Raw genomic sequence first — 26,468 nt, 5'->3', positions numbered from 1 at the left:
ATCTTCAGAAAATAATTCCTCGTGTGATAATGTGAATGAAACATCTTCTCAAAGAAATATAGCAGATTTGTTTGGCATTCAGCCAGCAGATAAAGTAGTTTTGAGACCAACTATTAAACACACTTCTAATGAATTAATTGATTGCATTAAATATATTATTAATGCCAAAACTAATGCAAACAAGAGATACTTCTTTAAGGAAGAATGCAGATCTTTTATTATAAATATATTAACAATTCTGCAGTCAAGAATTATTGACTCGGATAATATTTCCTGTCAAGATCTTATTTCATCTATAGCACAAAATAATAATTTGTCACCTTCTTCACTTATTACTAAACTGACAGGAAATGAAGATTTTTCCTTGAAAGGAGTTGCTATATCTGACTTTGACACTTTAAAAATTAAAAAACAGTATAAAGACGTAGGAACTCAAGAAGATCGAACTACCACAAACCTATTGTACACTACTATGAAAACTACCTCAACTTACAAAGATGCAGAAAACCAGGTAGGAATTGAAGAAGATAATATTTTCAACCTTCAGAATACTAATCATGTTATTTTCCCTACGCATTCCTCTGATGGATTAGACTTTCAAAATGAAATTTACGAAGTAGTCGACACTTCTCCAACACAGAGTGAGCTTGATACACCTCTAAAAGCTCATCTTCAAAATGACAACACTAAATTTTCTCCTGTTCATTCACTTAATAGTTTTTCTAAAACGTTTACAGAATTGAAACCTACCGATAATCAAACGGCTTTTCCTTTATATAAACATTCGTATGCTGATATAATGAAGAAAAATCCAAAATTATATACCGTCTTAGTCTACCCTCTTCGTGAAAATACTTCTTCTTTCGATTTAAAATTACTTTTGAAAAAAGAATACAATCCAGCAAGCGACAACATACGTATTCACAAGTTACGTGTTATTAGGAATGGAGGTCTGGCTATAGATCTTTACAATTAAATAGACAAAGAAAAACTACAAAAAGCTCTCTTAACAATACCTAACATACAGCTTAATACGAGAATTAAAACTACAACTACAATAAACCCAAAGATTTTAATTCAAGGATTACCTAAAGAAACAACAACTGAACACATAAACCACATTATTTTTGAAAATACAGGAAAAAATTTAAACTTCAAAATTAATTTCAATTACAAAACAAGAAACGGTCGACAGAATTTCGTAATAGAGTGCGAACCTTTCACATTTAACATACTCATGAAATGCAAATTTTTACAAAATGAATGGGAATCTTACAAATTGAGAGAATATATTAATGTAAAAAGGTGTTATTTTTGCCAAGCATTTGGACACTTGTCTAGCAAATGCCAAAGTAATTTGCAAAAATGCACTTTCTGTTCTGGAAATCACCCTCAACATGAATGCAAAAGCAATTTCACGAAATGCGCAAATTGCGTTAAATCTCTTCCAAGCTCTTCTCCTTTATATTTGATTGATCACCCTGCTTCTGACTCATCTTGTCCATATTATCTTTCTGTTCTTCAAAAGTTGAAACCGAATATCAATTATGACGAATAATACTGTGTTTTCTATTAACTTTCCTTCCTCTCTTCATCATTTGTCTCATCCGAATTTGTTTACTTCATCTACAATTTTTCCTTCTTCTAATATTCAGTTCTCTAAGTATTCTTTTAACTCTTTGAATTGTATTCAAATAAATTTAGGCAAAAGAAGCATCGCTACTAGTTCTTTAAAACTTTTATCTACTCAGATGTTACCGAAGTTTTTCCTTATTCAAGAACCATATTTAAAAAACGATCAAATACCAGAACAACCTAGTAATTGGAAATTTTTTTATTTTTTAAGTAAAAAAGCTGCTGTTATAAGTACTGACTCAAATATAATAGTTTCTCAAATAGACCAAAAAGAAAACCATATAGCAATATCAGCTGATTTCAAGGAAGATTCAATTGTTATTATTTCAGTTTATATAACACCAACAGAAGATGTTAGAATCCCTCTACGTAATCTCGAAAGTCTTTTGAGAAATATTTCAAATAAAAATATTATAATTATGGGTGATTTCAATAGTAGAAGTAAATCTTGGGGATATGCTGGTGAAGATCCAAGAGGAAGAAGAGTAATAAATTTTTACCAAGCAAATGACTTGCAATTAATAAATAGTTCATATGACTCACCAACTTTTGAACATGAAAATGGAAATGGCTGGCCTGATTTAACATTTATTAAAGGAAATTTAATTCAAAATGATAATTACCAGTGGAATGTTATAGATAATGTAGATTCCCTAAGTGACCATAAATTTATTTCACTTAAATTTCAAAAAGAGCTTTCGACTTATGCAATTAAACGTTATAAAATCACATCTAAAGGAATTAAAAACTTTGAAAAAGAGATTTCAGGAAAATTAACACCATTCATTAATTCTTGCCAGAATATTTTAACACCATTTGAACTTAATAAATTCTCAAATAATTTTATTACTACTATTCAGAATTGTTGCAACAATTCGTTTAAAATTAAAGATATTTCAAACAAATTTGAAGTAAAATGGTGGAATAATGATCTACAAAAAGAAAAAACAAATCTTAATAGATTAAAAAGAAAATTGAAGAAGCAGCCAACACCAGAAGAAAATGTTAGAGTCAAAATTGAATACAAAAAAGCCAGAGCCCAATATTTCCGAAACATCAAAAAACAAAAGACAGAAAGTTGGCGCAATTTTTGCAAGCAAGCATCTGATCCATTTGGTAAAGCTTATAAATCCTGTTTTGAAAAAATTAAGCGTCCAACTACTTTGCCAATTTTTAATGACGGAGCTACGCAAAAAGAAAATTTGGAATTCATTTTAAATGAACTTTATCCAATACCGCAAAGAAATCCGTTATCTAACTGCCAGATCTCAACAACTACATATTCATCTTTCAATGATCTTTCAAATGTTGAACCAGAAATTTCAATTGAAGAAATTAAAAATTCTTTGAATTCTTGTAATAGTAAAAAAGCACCCGGATTAGATTCAATAGATTACGCAATAGTTAAACTAATCTTTGAAAAACTACCACAACTACTACATTGCTTTTATAACAAATGCCTTAAGCTTTCTTATTTTCCAGATGTTTTTAAAATTGGAAAATTGATTTTATTTCTCAAACAAGGTAAATATATTAAAGATGTTTTTTCATATCGTCCTATAACACTTTTACCAACATTAGGAAAACTTTTAGAAAGAATAGTTGTTAAAAGAGTTCAATTTTATTATCAAAATTTTTCTCCAAAAAATCAATTTGGTTTCAAAAAAGGATATTCAACAGAGGATGCTTTACAAAATATTTGGGAAAATCTTCTTGATTATAATATAACAGGTCATAAATTAATAATTTCCTTAGACATTCAAAGAGCTTTTGATAGCATTCCACATCCACAACTCCATAACAAAATTTCTCAATTACAGTGTCCTAATATTTTGAAAAAATTCCTTCACAGTCTGCTTGAAAACAGAAAATTAATAATGGATTCTAATAATGAATTTGTAATTCATAATCAAATGATAGGCGTCCCACAAGGATCTTGCAGCGGTCCGTTTTTGTGGTCATTAATAGCAGAAGATATTCTACACACTTCAATGCCAAGAGGAGTTTTTATTCAAGCATTTGCAGATGACTTTGTGATTGGCGTTGTTAAAGAAACAATAAAGAGCATGGGAGATGAAGCAAACTCAGCTTTAATACAATTCAAAAAATGGGCAGATTATTATAATTTGAAAGTCTCAACAGATAAATCGTTTATTACTTTTTAGAAGAAAAACTAAGAATCAAAATATTAAATATGGGACTGAAAAAATTAAAAGAGTAAGGACTTTAAAGTATCTAGGAATCATTCTTGATGAAAACCTTTCATTCTTACCACATATACAACACCTAAAGACCAAATCAACCAATTATTTACAACATTTAAGACGCCTGGCAGGAAAATATTGGGGCTACAATATTCGTTTCAGAGCTCGCTTATATGATTCTGTTTTTCTCAGAATAATAGCTTATGCATCTCCAATTTGGGCAAGCAATCCAACTACAAGATTGAATTTAAATCTTTTGAAATTACAACGTCCTTTGTTATTACATTTAACAGGAGCTTATGCAACAACAGCAAATAGTTCTTTACAAATAATCACCGGTATACCTCCTTTAGATATTCAAATTTCCTACGAAGCAAAAATGGGAACATTACTCAGACTTAATAAGGACGTTGTCACATGTTTTGGAATTCTTCGAGCGTCTTCCTTTGAAAAGAAAATCAAAACAATTTTATTTCATCCCAGTGTTTCATTAACATCTTCATTACAAATAAACTCACCAAATTTGGAAAATTCAAGCACTAATATTTCTTCCTTCCGTTACTTCACAGATGGCTCGAAAACAAAACAAGCTACAACGGCAGCTTTCCTTATTTTAAATAACACAACTCCAACTGACGAAACCACATTTCTTCTAAATGTCTCCAACTCTATTTTTCAAGCAGAAGCGTTAGCAATAAAAGAAGCAATAGATCATGCTGTAACCCACAATAACTTACCATCAATTATGTACAGTGACAGCCAATCAGTCATTAAATCAATTGGTAATCTAAACCCAACAAACTCTTTAATAGCTGAAATCCAACAACAACTAATAAATCATGATAATATCAAAATTTCTCGGATTAAAGGTCATTCAACCTCTACTGGAAACAATAGAGCCGATTTTCTCGCAAACCAAACAGCAAATGGACTCTTAGTACCAACAAAACAGCATCCTTTGCCATTTCCAAGAAGTTTTGCAAAGCATAAATTATTACAAGATCTACTGAATGATTGGCAAGAACGATGGGAACAAGACATAACAGGAAGACTAATCTACAAAATCCGTCCGAAAGTTAAACTTACTCCTTTGAATTTAAATAGACATGAAATTTTTTTCTTTACTGGCCATGGCCCTTTCCCTTCATACTTAAAAAGATTCCATATTAGAAATAGTGACCTCTGCAGATGCAAATCAATTGGAAATCCTCAACATTACATACAACATTGCATTCACACTTCTTCATTCCATCTTCGTTCTTCTGGCAATTGGACTCAAGACTTAAAAAACTATTATTCGTTTCCTGCAGCAAAAAAGAAAATTACAGATCTTATTACATTTCTAATTGACCACGAACATTTTCTCTTTGGATAATTTTTTTTTTTTTACTTTTTTTATTTTTTTTTTATTTTTTTTATTTTTATTTTTTTTTATTTTTTTTAATATATAGGCATTAAGCATTTTAATTAATTTTTTAAAATTATTATTTTTATTATTTATTTATTGATTTTTTTTTATTTTTATTTTTATTTATTTTTTTTATTTATTTATATAATTATTTTTTTTAAATATTTTATTTTTTTTTATTTATTTATTTTTTTTTGCTTTCATCTATTTTTATTTATTTATTTATTTTTATTTATCTTAATGTAAATATTTATATATATTCTTTCTTATTGAACAAAATTATTTTCTTCTGTATATATCAAAATTGTTTATCAGTGTGGAGTATTGTTAAATTTTCTCGTACGTCATCCCATAATTTGTGAAATTTAACATTGTTGAATGTGTACAAAAGGATGACGTATTTAATAAAAAAAAAAGTGTTGCCAACTTATTTTGTAAAATGAAAAGCAGAAAACTGATTCAAAAACCTTGCCAGCAGAGTGCAACATTGAGCCTTTTACAGTCTCCTTTTTAAGTCAAACATATCAAAAAATACGAAGTTGTTCAAAGTGAATCTTATTGTTAAAAGTTTCTCCAAATGACTGTGAAACGTTTGGTTCTGCTTCGATAGAAAGTGAAATCAATTTCTTTTGCTTACATAAACGCCTTTGACCCATCCAAATTTGACGGCTCCAGTGCTTTGCCCTTTTCCAGATGTTAATGCTGGTTTATTATCCTGAAACAAACAAATTTATTATTACTATGTTACAATTCAGTCAAGTATCATTTTTCTATACATGAATGTTTTAGCACTGAGCTTGGCCTCGAGCTCGAACTAAAACTCTTTCTTTGCTTAGAAAGATGTGCATAAAAAAAGCAGTAAGAACGCTGGTAATCAAAAGGCGTGCCGGTTAACACTAAAAGCATAAATTTTTATGAAACGTTTAATGTTCTTTGTGTTTTTAAGGATTAATAATGTTTGTTAGGAGTTTGTGGAACTTATTATGTCCTTAGGTAAGTGCGACAATGGGAAATATTGTCTTTATTTTGAATGTGCTTTTTTTTTAAATGTTGTGTGTCATTTTCTGATGAAGATTTTCAGAGCTATTCCAGACGGAGATTTTCAGAGGGTGGTTGACGATATTGGAAAACTTTTACTCTTATTGTGTTGGAGATTTTCACACACTAATATCATTATTCTAATGGGGATTTTGTTCCTCTTATGTAAAGCTTCCTTTACTATTGTCCTCATTTAAATGAGAATTTTTAGAAACGCTTACACTTACTCCAAATATTTTTAATGGAACCGAATACGCCATTATGAACTGGTGTTCCCACATAAAGGGACTTTAAAGTCCTGATGTTCTCACTCTAAAGGGGCTTTTCAGAAACTGTATTCGAATTAGGATTCGTGGCAACTACTGATGCTATTTTGGGACTGTTGCCTTTAGTCTTACATCAATTTTAGTATTTCACTTATATGCCTCCTAATTTATTCAAAAGGAACATGCCTCGTAGGATCTCCGTTCCTTTCTTCGGCAGAGAACTATTGAGACAACAATTGAGAAAGCCCGCTCACAACGCCAAACTCAATCTGTTGGGGATCGAGATTTGAAGGAAAAGACTTTATATTCGAAATGTTGACGTTATTCGAATGGGCATTTTTAAGCATTGCCCCAACTAACTTCTTTACTATTCCAACACAATCCTAATTGAAATGTTGTAGTTTTTCGTCTTTTGTAACTGTTCTGCATCTGATGGCCAACTACCTGAATTAATGAACAAAATCTACATCAAATCTAGCGGAGCCGTGGATAAAAGTCAGCTAACAGATTAATTTAATTCTCAACGTGAATAGCCGGCATTACTCATGTAATGCAGAAGTATATGTCTCTGTAGCAAAACTTAAAGCTGATATCAGTTTTTTAATTTATTAAAAGCAATAAAGTACTATGATTTGGATCCTCTAGGATGTAAACACTTAAATGATAATGGATAATCAAATTTAAAATATAGTACTTCCTAGTTTTTCACTAATTAAATTGTTTTCAGCCTTTAGTTCAGCAATAGCCCCTAGGTACTTTAACTTTACATTAAAAAATTCCCTAAAAAGTTATCACCTAGCACCGTCCAGGGCACTTTTAAATTTTTATATGACTTGCCAGTGCAACCACTCAGAAAATACAGTAAAATTCTGGAACTGAAAGTTTTAACCATTACGCGTAGATTTTGTTAAAAAACAATTTCCTTTATAGCAGTTTAATGTATTTTCAATGATTTTGCGTGATTACCCCAAATAACGATTTGAAACTGCCAATTCTACTAGAATTTTTTCAGTGTAAGTAAAAAGAAAGAATTAGTTAATGAAAGTTAGTATTAACTAAAAACATTACACCCAAACCTGTTTTTATGCGGTCTTTTTTTTTTTTTTTTTTTTTCTTATGCGATTTTTTTTTTTTTTTTTTTTTTTTTTTTGTGTGCGGATTTTTTTTTTCTTTTTTCTTTTTTTTTTTGTGCGGTGTAGTTAAAATTTCAATCAGATTGGGATTCAATTGACGAAATTATTTTTAAAACGAGTGCGAGGAAGTATCTTCAAGTGACAGCATAGGCACCCCGATGAAAAGTAAGGGGTCCAGTTATAGGGGTTCTAATGAGAAGTTACTGTGACCTCCCGAAAGTTTCCTTTTTCAGGAACTTTCGTCCGACTACTCGGCAAAAACTAGCATCACTTGGTTTGTTTTGATTTCGTTTAAAGATTATTTTTAAATTTTTTTTTTTTGGGGGGGGGGGGGGGTATTTTCAATGTGAAACTTTTTTTATGCGGTCCCTCTATCCACCACTTAAAAAAAATTTTTTTTACTGGTGTTGCGAAAACAACTCTTTGAAGCTACTCCTGAAGTTTCGAACAATCTTGTTTTATACGATTTTTTTATGCGGTTCCTATCTACCGCACAAAAACAGGTTTGAGTTTATAAGCGATGACCGTACTTACGTTTCTTAATTTCCGATCCACGATAGAGATGGAAAAGGTTTCTAGTTAAACTTCTTTAATTAAAAATATTTTTATAAAAAACAGCGTTAATATATATTATTTGTGCATTACTTGCTGTGCTTGGTGAAGCTGATCAAGCGTCGGCCTGACCATATACTGGTTCACTGTGAGAGAATTCCTATAACTTTCCAATCGTGGAGCAGCTTCGTGGCCATAATCCATAATGCTGTTGGCGGGATCTTTGAAAAAGTCTATAAAAATTGAATGCTTACGACTTTTTCTGCCAAGATTACCTAAGCGAATGAAACAAAATGTTATAACTGCTTGAAAGTAGAAATTAAGTACCGTAAGCGGAGAGACACTGATTATTGTCCGTTTTTCACAAGAAGACACTTGACTTCTCCCTCGTCACTTGGTATCCGATGATTCTATTTCGCTGTTTTTGGCAGAAGGTATACTCGGATCATAGCATTTTGTTGAAAAAGCGGCAGTTTTTAAAATGTAAGAATATCTAAACTGCCAACAAACAAAGTGAAGCAAGTGATGTAAAGGACACTAAGACTTTTTGCACATCGAAATGCACGTCCAAGTTAAGGTTGTCTGGTTGTCTCCTTTAGAAGCGCGTGGATTGCGTACCGATCACCCCCGCGTAAAATGGATTTTTGCGCTCAAGGGGGTGTGGCGAAGTGCCTTCTCATGAAAAACAGACAATAGCGGAGTAACATTGTGAAGTGTAAACTTTTTGACTAGTATTTTAAATATTTTGCTCATTTTTTGCTTGACACTAGGAACAATTGTGTAACCAACACATATCCAGATTCATTGGAGACGCGATCGCTCCACCCTTGAGAGACTTTACCGGCAATTTTTCTACATTGGTGTTCCAAAAGTGTTTCTTAGACAATCTTCGATAAATTTAAGGGAACAATGCTAAAAAGCGTTGAGTTTAACTGGAAATACTTCGGAATTGAAGTACTAAAAATGCAATTGCGAGCCATCTTTGATTATATAAAGAGAAGGGATGAGGTTCGCAACTATCTACCCGAAATATTTCGAAATTGGGGCTCTAAGAATGGAGTTTTATCATTCGGGATGATAGGGTGAGTAGAGGTTCGGGGGTCTTCCGTCGCACATTTTTCTAAGTTGAAGTCTTAAAAACGCTATTTTAAAACAACTTTGGCAACGTGAGATGAAGGAATGAGGTTCAAGCACTTTTCTCTGCTAATTTTTCGAAACTACGGTTCCAGAAGTGCAGTTTTAAACTATCTTCGATTATGTTAAGAAAAAGAGAGTTCGGAAACTGTTTTCTGTGCTTTTCCCAAAGTGGAAGTTCTAGAAACTCCCTTAAAGAATTTGACCCCCACACGATTGTCCTAAAACCTCTAGCAGCACAAAAGTGGAGCGATATTCAAACTGGTCAAAAAATTCACATCTCACAATGTCACTCCATAAGTTACAAACTTACCCCACTTACGGTAATTATCTGTCTAGTACAGTAATTATTCACACATAGATCGGACTAAGTTGCTCAGTATTCGTTCCGTTTAGAATGAATTTAAATGAAATCATTTTGCATATTTCAAGTAAATAAAAGCTCTAATTATTTTTGTCTTTTTCAAACGTTATTTTCTAATATTTCTGAGGCTTAATGTACTATATGGTATTTTAATTCACTTAACTTATTTTGGAAGCATTTTTTGCTCTTTTTTACTAGTATGTATTCGAGTGCTATGCAGTCACGGTAGATATTGATTTATGTGGGTTGTTACTATTCCTCAAAAGGTTATTTTTGAACAGTAAACTAAAACTTCCTCTTTATTTCAAAACTTTACTTTGAGAGCGACTAACATACATTTAAAAACTCATAACACGTGGTGATTTGACAGAAGTTTTTAATTCTACTAAAAAAATTGCCACATTAAGACGCTCTATAGCGTTAGAAAGAAGAAACTACTTTAATGGATAGGAAGGAATAGGTTTGAGCGATTTCAACAAATTAACTTTAATCATGTTTATAATAACAATTTATTGAACGTCTTAATGCAAGTATCTTAAAATAGCAACGATCAAAGTCTATTTCCAAAGTTTATGGACTAGTTAAACTTTTTCTAACACCACACTAAACTCCAGGATCCCACTACACATGTGGATGGGGCCCTAAAGAGAATTCTGTTTTTTCGATTCAGACCGGGAACCGAACAACTCCTGATCCAACTCCCCCAGAGGTATTGATTTAGAATACGAACTTGCCGCACTTTGTGACCATGAGTATATTGAACATGCCTCAGTCACCATTAGCAAATACGAAGAATCTTCAACCGGTCTTATCTTCGATCCCGGGATCCTCCAGTTAATGATCAGGTTACCATAGCCTAATTTTTTCAGACAGTGATTGGAAATATTGTAAAACATAATGTAATAAGATGAAGCCAAAAAAGGACCATTGATATTTAAATCAGACTGAGGCCGATCTCTAAGCCGAAAAGTACAAAAGTCAAACTCAAAGAAGGCAATTACTGCTGTGAAATATTTGCACTACTTAGTAATAATGAATAAAAAAAATACTATTACGGAAGATTTAAAAATTTTATATCAAAAAAAAAAAAAAAAAAACCTGTGACCCTCTTCCTTTAATCAACTCTAATTTGAATTCAGAAACTTTGAATTCAAATTATGTTTTTCGCAATCACGAGTTGCGACAAGAACCTACTCATTAGAGTTATTGTTTCTAGAAATAGCTCCCCCCCCCCAAGCATGTCCCTCCTCCTGGGTGGTTATGTGTGTATAGTTGTGTGTGTGCAGGCTTAAGTGTGTGCACGTAGGCCTGTGTATGTGTGTAAAGGCGCGCGAGTGTAGGCGAGGGTGTATGAGCATGCATGTGTAGGACATGGACGCCACCACCCAGCAGAAGTGGATTCCGAGGGACAGTGCTCAGGACCAGAGTAGCCGTGCCGCCGCCGGTGGGCGGTGGTGCTGCTGGTCCAAGCTGAAAAAGGAACCACAACGTCAAGGACTGTCAAATGAGAACAATAAGCAATCGTGATTGCTCAAAAAAGAAAAAGAAAGAAAAGAGAAAGGAAAGGAAAAAAATATTCAAGTCTTAATTTCGTACCGTCCAGGGCATCAGTACCATACATGGTCGAAGAGCGCCTTCTCCCCATTAAGAAGTCTCCTAAAAAACTACTCGAGCGACGAGCTGGTTTTACCTCAAGAATATTATTGCCATCGTCTCCGTTCTCAAACGCTGTATTTTCGTAGCCAACAGCGCTGACCTTAAACCTATTTCCTGTAAAATAGAAAAAAATCTTAAATTAACATTGTTAGTTAATGAATATGATTTAACTAATTTAATAAATTTACAAAAATGAATACATTGCGTGATAAACCGTAGAAATCAAGAGAAAATAATTTCGCCAAAAATGGTAACTTGCGATAGCAGGAATGATTAAAATTTTAAGAAGCGCAAAATGATTTTAATTTAACCTTGGAAATAAAAGTTCAATGTGAATAAAAAGTTGAGATCATTTTAGTCGGCATGTAATACAAAACGAAACTATAGTAGATCCACGTTTTACGCTTAGGTAACGTTCCACGAAAATTCCGCCTAAATTAGGATTTAATATTAGTGTTAAAATATGGGTTTTGTTCGAGAGATTAAAAAATTACTTCCTTCTAGTGGTAGATGAACATATAATAAACAGAATGTGTAATTATATTTCAATACATATGCCCGATGTGCAGTAGCAGATTTTTTTTCAGGGGGGGGGGCAGCCCCTCCCAAAGGATAAATTAATTGAACTATTTTATTTATTATTTTTGATTGACTTCTTTATAGCATAAATATGTTTTTATACTTATTAAAAGAGAACACAAAACACACACAGTGTATTTTGAATTAAAAAAAGCATTTTTATTCAATTGGTTTCGAATTCAAGGGAACGTAATACCGCGGTTCGTCCATTAATTCTTCTCTGATGAAATCAATAATTAACAGTTTAAAAAAATGTGTAGCAGTGCTTAAAAAAGTCATTTCGATCTAGGAAGCTATTTGCGAAATAATAGATTTCTTTTTAAGCTTATGCAAAATGAAAGAAATCACCTGGTAGTTTCTTTGCAAAACCATGATTTTAATTGAAACAGCAAGTAGTATCAAAATGTCACCTCAACTGTATCATGACTTTAAAAACAAATCACTAACTGATTTGAAATTCGCAAAGAAATAATTTCTACAGGCCCTGATCTATACATTTTGCCCCCTCCCCTGCAAAAATTCAGCAGGGCCCCTAATCCCCCCCCCCCCCCCCCAATAATGAATTTTTAAAAGAGTGATTGTTTATTTTATTCCTGTATTTTGAATTCATTTGTTTTATCTCTTGATGTATTAATTATCATTATTATTTTAAGGTTTTTAACTTGCCTCTGTTTAAACGTTTCTAGATAGTTATGTAGGGTTTTTAATCCTGATTTTTGAAAACTTATTTTATTAATAAATTATGTCAGGAAAGGAAATAAGTATATCGTAACTTTTTACATTGCTTCCCTCTCCCGAGATTCAAAAAATCTTGTAATTTCAGTGGCGGCTCCTATAAATTAAGATTCGCTGTTGTTCTTGATGCATAATATGAGTTAGATTTCTAATTTTCCCCAAATTTTTGCCTAAATATTAAAAAAATATTTTAAACTTTTAAAATTTGAGTATAGGTTCATTTTATTTTATTTATTTATTTATTTATTTTATTTGATTTATTTATTTATTAATTTCTTGTTTCATGGGCCGTGGGCCCCTCAGTGGGGCCTACGTATATGAAGATCCGAACCTGAACTTCTGAATTCTTCAAGAAAACTTATGTATTATGAAGCTATGATTTTTTCTGAATTACATACCATTTTATAGTTAAAATATTAATTAATTCATAGAAACTCAAATGAGGTATGAATTCATTTAATAACCATGCTCTCGTGTTATAATCATTATGACAATGTTCTTAATTAAAACCGTTCATTTTATTGCATCTCGGTAATATTATATTGGGTTTAGTATTTAATTCGCTTGAAACTTTAAAGATATTTTACTTTCACGTTCAAAGCATATTAGTGCACACTATTTATGTACCTAAACCTAAAAGTAGATTAAAAAAACCTTAAGTAATCCAAACAGAAATATTTAAAAATAAAATCACGAAAACTTTCGTTTAAAACATTGTATTCAGGGGGATAGGGGATGCGCTATTCTATTTCCGAACCCCCTCTGAAGGATATTACTGTACCCGCCCCTGCGGGAAACAGGTTTGTTTTAAAGAAAACATGAATAAACGTTTTTAAAGTAATAATGGTTTATGAGTCTGTTGGCGGTAATTAACAGGGCCATTTTTCGGTTTTTAGGGTTCAAACCCATTCCGAAACTTTTCAATACTATCCCAAAAAAATGTTTTTAAAAAATATTTTTTTCGCAAAAAAAAAAAAAAAATATTACTACTGTTTTAATTTTTATTTCTTTGTATATCTTTTTTGAAACTCTTCAATTCTATTTCTAAACTTATATTATTATTGAAGAATTGTACAAACTCAGTGCTTTATCTGAAATATTTATTTTTACTGTAGTTATTGCAAACATCATTTCTAACAAAACAATACAGAATTTTCTTTCAGATTTTGAATAGCTAGTGCTAATTAATAAAATCAAAATTCTTTAAATTTGAAAGTGCCAAACCCTACAAGTGCTTCTCTCAGATTTGATTTCTTCATTTAATAGTTGCGTCATCTTTTACATTTGCACGTCCTTAAAGCAGCACATCTCCCCCCCCCCGCCTCCTTTTAAATAACCCAATGTAACAAAAATTAATATGATGTGCGAATGAAATTAAATGTTACTGATCATATAGATTTCACGAGCAATGTGCTTGGCAAAAACCCTGCCCGAAACAGAAGTCTGGTAACGGCCCTGGTTATTAATCATTTTACGCTGCTTTTCTTGGCAGGGCATTAACGCACATTCTTGATTTCTCTCGCTTCCTTTCCATTCATTCTTTCCCAAACAAATCGAAAAGATCATTTGCTGTTGTCAAGGAAAGCCTCAAAACTTTCAATGTGAAATGTTCTGATTGCGTCATCGATGTCAGTATAATCAATGGTTTCGCTCTCCTTTGTCTCCTCTAAAAGCTTCGACTTGTGTGAGTCTAACAACTTTAGCTCCAGACCTTTTTCTTTTTAGAAGTTATCACAAAAGAATGTTTTCAGTGACCCAAGCTTGTTTAAAAGCATGTAAAAATACTGATTGACTAAAATTCATAGAGTGTTCTCAACAATTTCTGGGGTTTGAATTTTGAAGGAGGGGAAAATTTTTTGTTTGCATTGCTACCTCCGCGTAAAATCATTACTCATCCGCGTGAAACTAAACAAAGGAGTCAAATCTTAAACCGTGTATGATCAAATCCGCGTAAAATAAACCCGTGGAAAATGAATTGTGTTGTATTGACCGACACAGAACTTTCATCTAAATTTCATACTGTAACGGATTCGGTGCGACTTCCACTTTCTTGAAATGAAGACACAGTTCTTGATAAAAACACAGGAAATTTATTTACACTATGTACAGGAAAGATCTTCAACAACTGCTAAATTATTCATCAGCAACTAAGCAATTATTACACAACACCGTAAACTCAACGTTTACACACGTATTTACTTCCAAATACGAAAACAACACAGCGAAATGCCTCGCAATAAACAGAGCAAAATGCTCTCAGTTCGAAATATCCATCGAAACTCCCTGTTTATCCATCGCTAACGGCTTATATAGACACCGAAAAGAAATTTCTCAAATATTCCACACGCTTCTGTAAAGTAGTAGACCGTTATTAAATTTTATCAATAAACAAAAAGGAAATAGGGGTCGCATACTTTAGCCATATGAAAAAGGGGTTGTATATTCATTACGGGAAACTATTTACAGGTTACGTTCCTACAATAATTACTATTTACAGAATTTGTAACATTGCCCCCTTCCTAAGGACTGCACGACCCGGGCAGTACAATCCCCAGAAAGGGTGCCAAACTTCTATCACAAGTTTACAAATATACACATTAATTAATAACTAACAGATACAGAAAACAAAATAATAACAAGAAATATTACTAAACATCAAAAACAAAAATTATCTACAACTTTTATGTTATCAACCATGGTTGTTTACGTAATACTCATGAACTATGGCCATAGTATGGGGCTAACCGATCATAATGTACAACCCTAGGTTTTGCATTAGGTGATTTTTGGATCCTCACTACGACGTCATTCAGTCGGTTAAGGACTTTGTAGGGTCCATCCCAATGCGACTGCAACTTGGGTGAAAGACCTTTCCGTCGGATGGGATTCCATAACCAAACCTTGTCGCCTTCGTTGAATTCATGTCCAGTAGACCTTGTGTCGTATCGGGTCTTCATCTTCTCCGCCGCGATGTTGATTCGCTCTCGTGCGAAGTTATGAACGTCTTCCAACCGGGCCTGGAGATCCTGGATGTACTCCTCAGGCGATGCAGGCGCATCCGGAGGACGACCGAAGACGAGATCACAAGGTAGCCGAAGCTCTCTTCCGAAGAGCATCTGAGATGGGGCATATCCGGTAGTCTCGTGGACAGCACTGCGGTAGGCCAGCAGGAACAAAGGTAGCTTCTTGTCCCAATCCTGTTGATTTCTGGATACCATAAGCGAGAGATTATTCAGGATTGTGCGGTTAAATCTCTCCACCATGCCGTCCGATTGTGGGTGTAGTGGTGTTGTCCTAGTTTTCTCAATTCCGAAAATTTGACATAGGCCCTTAAACACAGCAGAGATGAAATTCCTCCTTTGATCGGAATGAATCTGCAAAGGTGTTCCGTATCTCGAGATCCAATGTTGGACTAGAGTCTCTGCTACGGTGGTAGCCTCTTGATCTGGAATGGGATATGCTTCCGGCCATTTGGTGAAGTAGTCCATGGAAACAAGAATGTATTTGTTCCCATCAGTAGTTCTTGGTAGAGGACCCAGGATGTCGATCCCAATTCGTTCGAAAGGAGCTCCAACGTTGTACAGATGTAGCTTCCCTCTGCTTCTCTTCTTCGGTCCTTTACGAGCAGCACAGGCGTCACAAGAATGGCACCACTTCTCCACGTCATCCTTCGCCTTGCTCCAGAAGAAGCGCTCCCGAACTTTATTGAGGGTTTTCAAGACACCAAAATGTCCTCCAGTCGCACTACTATGTATTTCTTTCAGAACATCTGAAATCCTTGATCGGGGAAGTAGTAACTGCCACCTAGATGTTTTGCCGTCGTCAGATTCCCATTTTCGGTGTAGCACGCCGTTCCGTAAATGGAGCGAGTTCCATAAAGCCCAGTATCTTTTTGTTGCAGGACTGAAGATGGAAACGTCCTGCCAGCTAGGTCGCCGACTGTCACTTTCCATGAATTCCAAAATTGATTTTATGTCGGGGTCTTCAAGTTGATCTTTTCGAACTTAGTCGTCACTCCATGGATCAGGTTCTGATGATGTTGAAGTCACTGTCGCCTGATAGGCAGTAGGGCTAGTCGTTCCATACTGTTTCTCGATTCGGGAACAATAGTGGCAGTTCTCAGGACAGGGTCTCCTTGATAAAGCGTCAGCATTACCGTGAGATAACCCTTTTCGATGCTTGATCTCCATGTCATATTCCTGGAGCCGCTGTATCCATCTGGCTATCTGACCTTCCGGATTTTTGAAGTTCAAAAGCCAAGTTAATGAGGCATGATCTGTCCGAAGCAGAAATTTTCGGCCGTAGAGGTAATGATGGAAGTGTTCTACAGCTTTCACTATGGCCAGTAACTCCTTTCTGGTGACGCAGTAATTTCGCTCCGACTTTGATAAGCATTTGCTCCAGTAAGCGATGACATGCTCATTTCCGTCAATATCTTGGGATAAAACAGCTCCGATGCCCTCGTGGCTCGCATCAGTGTCTAGGATGAAGGATTTTTCAGGCTGAGGATAGGCGAGGATAGGTGTCGATGTTAAAGCCTCCTTCAGTCGTAGAAATGCATCTTCGCATTCTTTGGACCATTCAAACTTTTGCTTGCTCTCCGTCAGCTTATGCAAAGGTCGTGCAATGTTGGAAAAACCCTTCACAAACTTCCTGTAGTACGTGCAGAGCCCCAGGAAACTTCGCAGCTGATGGATGTTTTCGGGACGACTCCAACTCTTGACCGCGGATACCTTTTCTGGATCGGTTTGTACACCTTCAGAAGAGATGATGTGACCAAGGTAGTTCACTTCTCGGCGGAACAGATTACATTTGGACGGGCTTAACTTCAGATTGGCTTCCTTAAGCTTTTGCAGCACCTTCCTAAGATTTGCCAGATGTTCTTCGAAACTGCGTCCCACGATGATGATATCGTCTAAATAGACCAGACAGGATTCGTAGGAAAGTCCTCTTAACACTGTCTCCATAAGACGCTCGAACGTAGCTGGTGCATTGCAGAGGCCGAAGGGCATCACTTTAAACTGCCACAAGCCTTGTCCAGTTGTAAACGCTGTCTTTTCTCGGTCATCAGGGTGTATCTCAACCTGCCAATAGCCGCTCTTCAAGTCCAGGGTCGAAAACCACTTGTGTCCGGAAAGAGTGTCCAAGGTGTCGTCTATCCGTGGAAGAGGGTAACTGTCTTTCTTGGTGATTTCATTCAGCCGTCGGTAATCTACACAAAATCTGGTGGAGCCATCTTTCTTTCGGACCAAGACGATGGGAGAGGCCCAAGGACTGGATGAGGGTTCGATTACATCATTCTCCTTCATCTCTTTCAGGAGGGTCTCAACCTCTTCCTTCTTGGCGAACGGTAGTCGTCTTGGATGCTGGTTAATAGGGGGGTGTTCTCCAGTGTAGATCCTATGCTGCGTTAAATTCGTCCGGCCCACATCCTCCGATGTAGATGAAAACAGATGCTTGAAGTCGTCCACCAATTGTTCCGCAGCAGTTCTTTGATCTTTCGATAACGGCGCACTCCCAATAAACTTCGATGTCAAGGACTCGGAAGACACAGTCTCGGGGGAATTGATTCTTCTAATGATGCAGTTTACTGGAGTACAAGTTGCCAAAACTTCACCTTTTCGGATATTCCTTGGCCTTTCACTCACGTTGGCGACTCTCACAGGAATTACATCCTTAGAAAGGTCCACAAGCGTAGATGCTACCAGCACTCCTTTTAGGCTATTGCTTAGGTTAGGGTATTCAATGAGTCCAAATCGAAAACTATTGCTTTCTTCAAGGGAGCCAGGTATTAATGATTCTGACCTTGAGGGAATCGATAAATCTGTTTGGGCTATTATTTGATGAGCGGATTTTACATCACTTTCTGCAGGGAAAACGGCTATGTCTTCTCTCATCGAGTGCAGCTCATTAGTCTTGAAGTCGAGAGTGAAGTCATATTTCTTCAAAAAGTCCAATCCGAGAATGAAGGGGTCCGTGATATTAGCGACGAATGCCGTATGATGGTAGGTGGCATTCCCAAACACTATTTCCAAGTCCACTTTACCGTCAATCTCGATCTTGTCACCTGTCACAGTCTGGAGACTTACGCGTGGCGATGTCCACCGCAGTTTCAATCCAAATTCACGAGCCACATCTGTCCTAATGATTGTCACATTGGCTCCAGTGTCGACAATCAGTCTGCAGGGGTTCCCATTTTGATGTGCGTAAATGAAAAGTCCGTCACTGCCACTACAAGAAGAGGAAATCTGCAGAGCTCTAGTGGTGGTGATTTCCTTCCCTCGCGTAGCTTGGCGAGCCGGACAACTCCTTCGCAGGTGTCCTTCACTACCGCATTTCCAGCACTTCTGCTCTTGTTTCTTTTGGGCTGTTATGCTGCTCAGATATCTTGTCAAGTCACCGAGTTGTCTCTCAAGTTCAGCGAGGTGGGACGACCTGGAATCAGACTCATCAGTTTTCACGCCGCGGATTGAATGGCGATCCTTGCGGGTTGCTTGCTGGGCGGCCTCCAACTTCATCGCATACACAACAGCAGAACTCAGGTCTTTGACATCCGCCATCCGTAGAGCTTTCTGGATTTCCGGATCTCGAACCCCGTCGATGTAGTAGTTGAGTGCCAGGTTGTCTCGAACATCCGCAGGACAGTCGCAAAAAGCAAGATGAGACAGTCTCTCGACGTCCGCCGCTAGCTCTTGCAGGGTTTCCCCGGTTTTCTGGAAACGGGACTTCAACTGGAGTCGGCTGAAGTCTTTCTGGCACTTCTCACCGAAGCGAAGCTCCAACGCAGATGTGAGGGCGGCGAAATCCAGGCGCTGGCTGTCCGGAAGGGTCTGAAGAATGTCCGCTGCGTCACCTCTCAGGGATGCTGCAAGATGGCAGGCCTTGGTAGCAGAGTCCCATCCGTTCGCTTCCGCCACTATCATGAATTGAGTTTTGTAAACCTGCCACGAAGTTTTCCCATCAAATGTGGCAAGTTTAATGGACGGTCGAGCAACCGATGTGGGAGCGCCAAACTGTACAGAGCTGCTTTCCGCGATCGCCAATCTCCTTTCCATCTTTTTAATTTTCTCACCCACATGATTTTCAACTGTTGCGATACGGTTTTCTACTGTTTCAAATTTTTCATCAAAAGCATCAACTCGATGCTCTATCTCATTAAATTTGTTTTCCATCACAGTCTTTAATGAAGTAAGGTCGTTTTTAATTTCCTCTTGGTTAGAAGCTAAATCATTTTTCAGTACCATTAAATCACTTTTCAATTGTTCTTGATTAGCCGCAATGTCATTTTTTAATTGTTCTTGATTTGCAGTAAAACTTGCAGTCAAATCACTTTTTAATTGTTCTTGATTAGCCGCCATATCATTTTTTAATTGTTCTTGATTTGCAGTAAAACTTGCAGCCAAGTCACTTTTCGCAGCATTAATTGCTTCCAGAAGTTGTTTTAATTGTTCATCCATTGCGCGAGTAATCACCATAAAAACAAAGTCCAAATTTAAAAAGTCTTTATGAAAAAATGTCCAAAGTCACACTTACTGCAAGAAAGTCCTGAAGTAGCCCCATGTTGGGCGCCAAATTGTAACGGATTCGGTGCGACTTCCACTTTCTTGAAATGAAGACACAGTTCTTGATAAAAACACAGGAAATTTATTTACACTATGTACAGGAAAGATCTTCAACAACTGCTAAATTATTCATCAGCAATTAAGCAATTATCACACAACACCGTAAACTCAACGTTTACACACGTATTTACTTCCAAATACGAAAACAACACAGCGAAATGCCTCGCAATAAACAGAGCAAAATGCTCTCAGTTCGAAATATCCATCGAAACTCCCTGTTTATCCATCGCTAACGGCTTATATAGACACCGAAAAGAAATTTCTCAAATATTCCACACGCTTCTGTAAAGTAGTAGACCGTTATTAAATTTTATCAATAAACAAAAAGGAAATAGGGGTCGCATACTTTAGCCATATGAAAAAGGGGTTGTATATTCATTACGGGAAACTATTTACAGGTTACGTTCCTACAATAATTACTATTTACAGAATTTGTAACAATACGAATGCTTGTTTTAAAAATTTTGAACGGCTTCATCCCCTTTGAACGATAACAATATAAGCTTCAGTTTCTATCTGGAATCCGTTATGTCACAAGTGTTGCATCATCATCATAATTATCATCATGAACAAAATAATTTTTATAGTCGTCGTCGTTGCTGAAATTTTATTATTATCAATATTGAATGTACGAATTGCGCTGGATTTAAAAAACGTGAAACTCTCTTACAGGAGCCAAAATTTAGCCATAACCAGTTCTTATTGAAATCTAATCCATATCAGTATCACTTTCCCCTTCGCAAAATCTTACTCCCCAATTTTTAATTCTTTTAGTTTTTTTTTCTTTCAGTTTTGCAAGAAAGTAAACTGGAAATGGCACAAAAAGCAAATATAGCAAGATTAATGCATAAAATAAGTATAAAAAAAGAATGTTTCAAAATGGCAAGAGTAAATTTGATGCTTAACAATACAATTTAATATTTTTCATGCTTAACGGCCGGCATTACCCTCAGACCGATTTGTTTTTAAAGTCAGGCGAAATATATATAATGTTTAGAGACCTTTGTATGATGTGTAGGCACACTTGTTCAGCAATCAATAATTCATTTTCAAATATTCAGAACATTTCCCACTTCAAAAAAATAAATAAATAAATGAGTAAAGAAAATGAATGTTTCAAAATGGCAAGAGTGAATTTATGCTTCGACAATATAATTTAATATTTTTCGCGCTTAACGGCCGGCATTACCCTCAGATTGATTTGTTTTTAAAATCAGGCAAAATATATATCATGTTTAGAGACCTTTGTATGATGTGTAGGCACACTTGTTCAGCCATCAATAATTAATTTTCAATTATTTATAACACTGGCTACTTCAAAATAATAATAATAATAATAATAATAATAAATTAATTAATAAATAAATAAAAATAGCTTTAAGCTTCTTTTTTTCCCTGATCTTTTTAAACATGTGTGTGTGCAAAATCAATAATCACTTTGTTTTGATAAAAGATCTTTTGCGATCTGCTTTGTTAAAAGAAGAATAAATCTATTATTTATGCGCTCTAAAAAAATTGTATTTTTTAAAAATGCTTCTTCACACACACACACACACACGCTGCACTTTCTTGATGGATTAATATATCCTACTTATATCCTACTGATTGCAAGAAATAATACTTTAAAGCAGTAACTTTGAAGGAAAAATATACAGCAGGTTCAAAATAATGAATCCAAGATAATCCTTTTTTTTCATTCCTAAAAAATAAATAAAGAAAAATAAATCTACCGTGAAAGTAAAACTAAACAGGCAACTTTTTTTTTAAGGCATCGAACAATAAAATTGTAAATAATGATTGCAGTGAAAAAAACTAGTCTTTTTTTATCGAGCTTAAAAGTGAAAAAGAAAAAGCATGACTTTTGGTGCATTTTAATCAATACAGAAACCCTGAATTCACCATTTCCAGCACTATTCTTATGATTGAGCTTTTACTGCAGTTAAAGTAATCTAAGGGCCAGATTATATATCAGAATAGGCGAGTATCTATTTGTTTAATGTTCAGTTAGAAAGGTAAACCAAAATCAGAAAATTATCGAGGTTTTCAATTTTTGTTCGGGAATAAAAATTTTTGAAAATTTTTATCCAGAGATATTGGTGGCCACCAGGTCCCCATGTTGGCCCCCTAAATTTGAGCCTCGTTTTTTGTACTAAATTGTACGACCAACATGCTGTAAATATTTTGATTGAAGAGCATAAAATTCTTAAAACTCTCATCAAAGTGAGTATTTGATAAGTGACTGCCATGGGGTGAAAATTTCGGTTGCGATCCGAAACTTGGCCGATGGATCGGCCTGGCCGATGCATTGAAAGAGCCCAAAAAATAGACTCCTTAAAATGAACGGTACAGTTCGTTCTCCTAAAAACTGTTCGGTCTTTCTTTTGAATAGTGATATTTACTTTATATTTCTCTCTCAGTTATTTAAATTTTTAATTTTTTTTTCAAATGTCATTCGATATAACTTTCATTTTAAGCACTTTTCAAATATTTCTTGTTTTGTTTTCTTTTGTGATACATACTTGGAGATAAGATCTTTCTATTTAGAAATAATACACTATATTTCACGTAAGTTTCAATTTTTGTTTTTCTTTAACATTGAAGGTGTTTTATGGGACGGTATTGAGCGATTTTTTTTAAAGAAATTTTCTAACTTTACTTCAACTTTATCATCATTCTTAAATAAATAAAATTTTATCATCCAATTTTGTATATTAATGGAACCAAACCTATGACCTTTGAATTGGAAACCATGTACCAAGTCTTACCTAGCCGCCACTCGGTCACCGGGAAATATTTTAACAAGATGAACTTTAAGTACTTTGTGCACCTTAACTAGTATCAACCATTTTTAAACTAAGTTTTGATTCGCATATTTTCTAAATGTTTGGTAGTTATATTTGCTTTTAATTAAAAAAAATATTACAGACCTAATGAAGCATTTTCAATGTGCGTGAGTAACTTTCGTAAAAAGGTTACTTATATATTTTTTTAATAACCGAAGTTGTTCAAATGTACGAGTTTAATGAACGGGTTAAAATAATGAACGATCCTTTGATGAACGGATCATTAAAAAGAACGACATTGCCTGGCTCTAATTCATACCTTTTCTTTTTTTCAATTTTGTTTTTGAATGTGCCTCTCTTTGTTGCTGCTCTGAATCTCATACTCTCTCGCTTGCAAGAAAATATTTGAGAAAAACACCTTTAGCTTAATACAGTAAAACCTGTGAAGTTGACCACCCTTGTAAGTTGACCACCTGTTTAAGTTGACCGCTATTTTCAGGCACAGAAATAGCCATTATCATAAAAATCAACCTTTGTAAGTTGACCACCTATTTAGGTTGACCACTAAAGTAGTGCACCGCAAGTAATCAACTTACTCAGGTTTCACTGTACTATAATCTCAACCATCATCAAGCGTTTTTTTTTTTTTTTTAAATCAGAAGAAATATGTTAGGTTTCTCACCTGTACTTTTCGTTTCCTCCATTTCTTGACCTGCGTAATTTTATTCCAAACACTGATGCTAATTTTTTGCTCATTCACACTTCCATTTGATGACAACACAAGACTAAGTAAAACGCATAATGGAAACAAAACATCTGCAACTAAATTACTTTCAAATAACAAGGATAAAAGCCAAATATTGTCCCAGCAAAATTAGAGCTTCTATCGACACATATTAAAGAGCATCTAAGTAAGATCTTGTATAATTTTTGCAAATCATACATCGAGATTGACCAAAGTTAGAAAACTTTTGCACCACCAAGTAAAACAATTTTTGTCTAATACCAACATTAATATGAACAAACAGAAAAGAGTTGAACTAGGCGTATTTATTGCTTTTTCATATCAATTTCAGGTAGATTTATTTCAATGAACCAATGAAATCAAAGTAACTTGTAGACGTCACAAAGCAGGGGACAGTCCATTGAGCATACATAATTACTTTTTTATGTGAAAAAGATCTAGCCATGATGTGCAAAAAGCAATAAAATTTCCGTTTATGTTTATCTTTTGTGATTTCTTTTTAATGTCGACTTTCGAGTTTGAACACAAGATACAAAGAGGACATTTTCAAATAACTGGAAACTTTGATTGCAAAGGGATAAATTTAATATTCAATTTTTTTTCAAGCTTTTTGTATATTGGGATAGAAGTCAGATATTGCCCCATAAAAATTAGAGCTTATTAAAGAGCATTTATTTAAGATTCTGTCTTTTTTTTTTTTGCAAATTATACATATTGTTCAAAGTTAGAAACATTTTACACCAACAATTAAATTTATTTATGTAATATAAAGAACTGAAATGAATTGAAATTAAAAAAAAAAATCAAGTTTTTTTTATATTGCTTGCTACTGTGCGGAGCAATAGTTAAATCAAAGGGCAAATATTTTAATAAATAGAAAACTGTTCAACGGAATGCTCTTAATATATACTGTAGGTGAGCGGGTTAGTAAATGTATCCGAAAAGTCCTTGAGACATTTTAAAAATTCATAGGAAAGCAACAAAGTGTCGTATGAATATGCTGTTTGCGCCATAATACTTCATATGTTCAAGAATGTTTAATGACATTGTAAAAAAAAAGGAAAAAAATAAATAGAAAAAACAGAAAAGAAAAAAGTGTACACATAGGTAATCGCTGTATCGTCACATTATGGGGAAAAAAAAACTACTTGTGAGGTGTTTAGAGTCATTTTATTAAACAGAAAGTAATACTTTTCATTACCAGAGTTCAATGTGTCTACCGTTTAGATGTGGTTCAAGCAGCATACGGTGCACACATTAAACTCTGGTAATGCAAAGCATTGCTTTCTATTTAAAAAAAATGATTCAACAACTCAAATAAGGTTTGTATTTCTTGTGACGATTCGGCGATTATCCATTTGTATACTTTTTTCTTTTTTCCTTTTCTTTTTTCATTTTTTTACAACGTCATAAAAAATTCTTGAACCTGTGAAGAACTATGATGCAACCCACATATTCATACAAATTATTGCTTCCTTATGAATTTTTAAACTGTGTCAAGGACTTTTCGGACACCCTGCATAAATAAAGTTCGAAAAAGTTAATAGTAACGAAAATCAGAAATTGCAAAAAATATCCCCCTCTCCCGGTTTCAGTTCAGATGGTTTTGTTGCTGCAAGCCCCCCCCCCCCCACACTCAGGTTTTTTTTTCGCTCAGTAGCACGAGTGTAGCCAGGATTCACGTTTGGGAGGGACAAGCCAAGGTATAGCAAGATAGTGGTTCTTAGCTGTCCCTTTGCTCAGTGCCATATCTTCGATTTTTCAAAGTCAGGCAAAGTTTCCTATGATAAAATTTAACTTATGAAAATAAAATGAGTTAATTTATAAAATGTAAGTTAAGTTTAACACTGACAAATTATTTATTGCTTTGAAGAAAAGATAGGTATCAAAAGATATGTCCCTAAATGTTTTTTGCTGTCTCTGAATCAGAGGGAGGGATGTTAGGGGATCGAGACATAAACCCCGGAAATTTTCAAATTGAAGTCTTAAAAAAGCAGTTTTAATCAATTTTTAGTGACGTTAGAGATGGAGGGTGGAGGGAATTTCAGCCTTTGCTTACGGAGAAATTTAAAAAATGCGCATCAACACTCGCATTTTCAAGTAATTTCAGCAAAGTTAAGGGAAAGAGAAGTTGGAATTCTCTCCCCCAAGTTATTTTTCAAAAATCAAGTCAATTTTTCTTCAGAGAAGTGAAATGTTTTTCCTTCTTACAAATTAATTTTTAAAACGCTATTTTAGATTATCTTTGGTGATTCGTGATATTAAGGAAATGAGGAAGGTTCAGATGCTGTCTTCAAAAGCTTTTCGGAAGCCCAAGAAACAAACTTCAGGATATCTTTGGTGGTAAAAGAATGGTCAGAATTTAGAAGCTGTTCTAGGTTTTTTTTTTTAAGGAAGTTTCAAAAACGCAATTTTAAGCTACATATGTTGAGACGTTTGGAAAGGACCCCTCGGAATCTCTCCCCGTAAATCATTTGAAATTAAAATCCCTAAAATGCCATTTTAGGATATTTTTGGCCAAATAGGGGAAAAGAACTGGGAACCTACTATTCTCCAGACATTTTTTGAAATTGAAGTCTCAAAAATGCAATTTTAAACTATCTTTGGTGACTTT

At 34.7% G+C, this 26,468-nt stretch overlaps 1 protein-coding gene across 1 annotated transcript in view; it reads right to left on the bottom strand.

Annotated features, from left to right (window-relative positions):
• Positions 1-23,951, bottom strand: part of LOC129230584 (solute carrier family 12 member 1-like) — a 37,526-nt gene extending 13,575 nt beyond the window's left edge. The window contains exons 1-4 of the mRNA XM_054864989.1: positions 23,792-23,951; positions 11,331-11,504; positions 8,330-8,511; positions 5,885-5,962 (exon numbers count right to left, since the gene is read on the bottom strand). Of these exons, the coding sequence (XP_054720964.1) occupies positions 5,885-5,962; positions 8,330-8,511; positions 11,331-11,504; positions 23,792-23,813 (456 nt within the window). The 5' untranslated portion in view covers positions 23,814-23,951. The remainder of the gene's footprint in view (positions 1-5,884; positions 5,963-8,329; positions 8,512-11,330; positions 11,505-23,791) is intronic.
• Between the last annotated feature and the right edge of the window lie 2,517 nt (positions 23,952-26,468).

This window comes from Uloborus diversus, chromosome 9 (genome assembly GCF_026930045.1).
Source record: "Uloborus diversus isolate 005 chromosome 9, Udiv.v.3.1, whole genome shotgun sequence".
Classification (NCBI taxonomy): Eukaryota; Metazoa; Arthropoda; class Arachnida; order Araneae; family Uloboridae; genus Uloborus; species Uloborus diversus.
The sequence above is the reverse complement of the archived record's forward strand: the minus strand, read 5'-3'. Positions and strand labels throughout refer to the sequence as shown.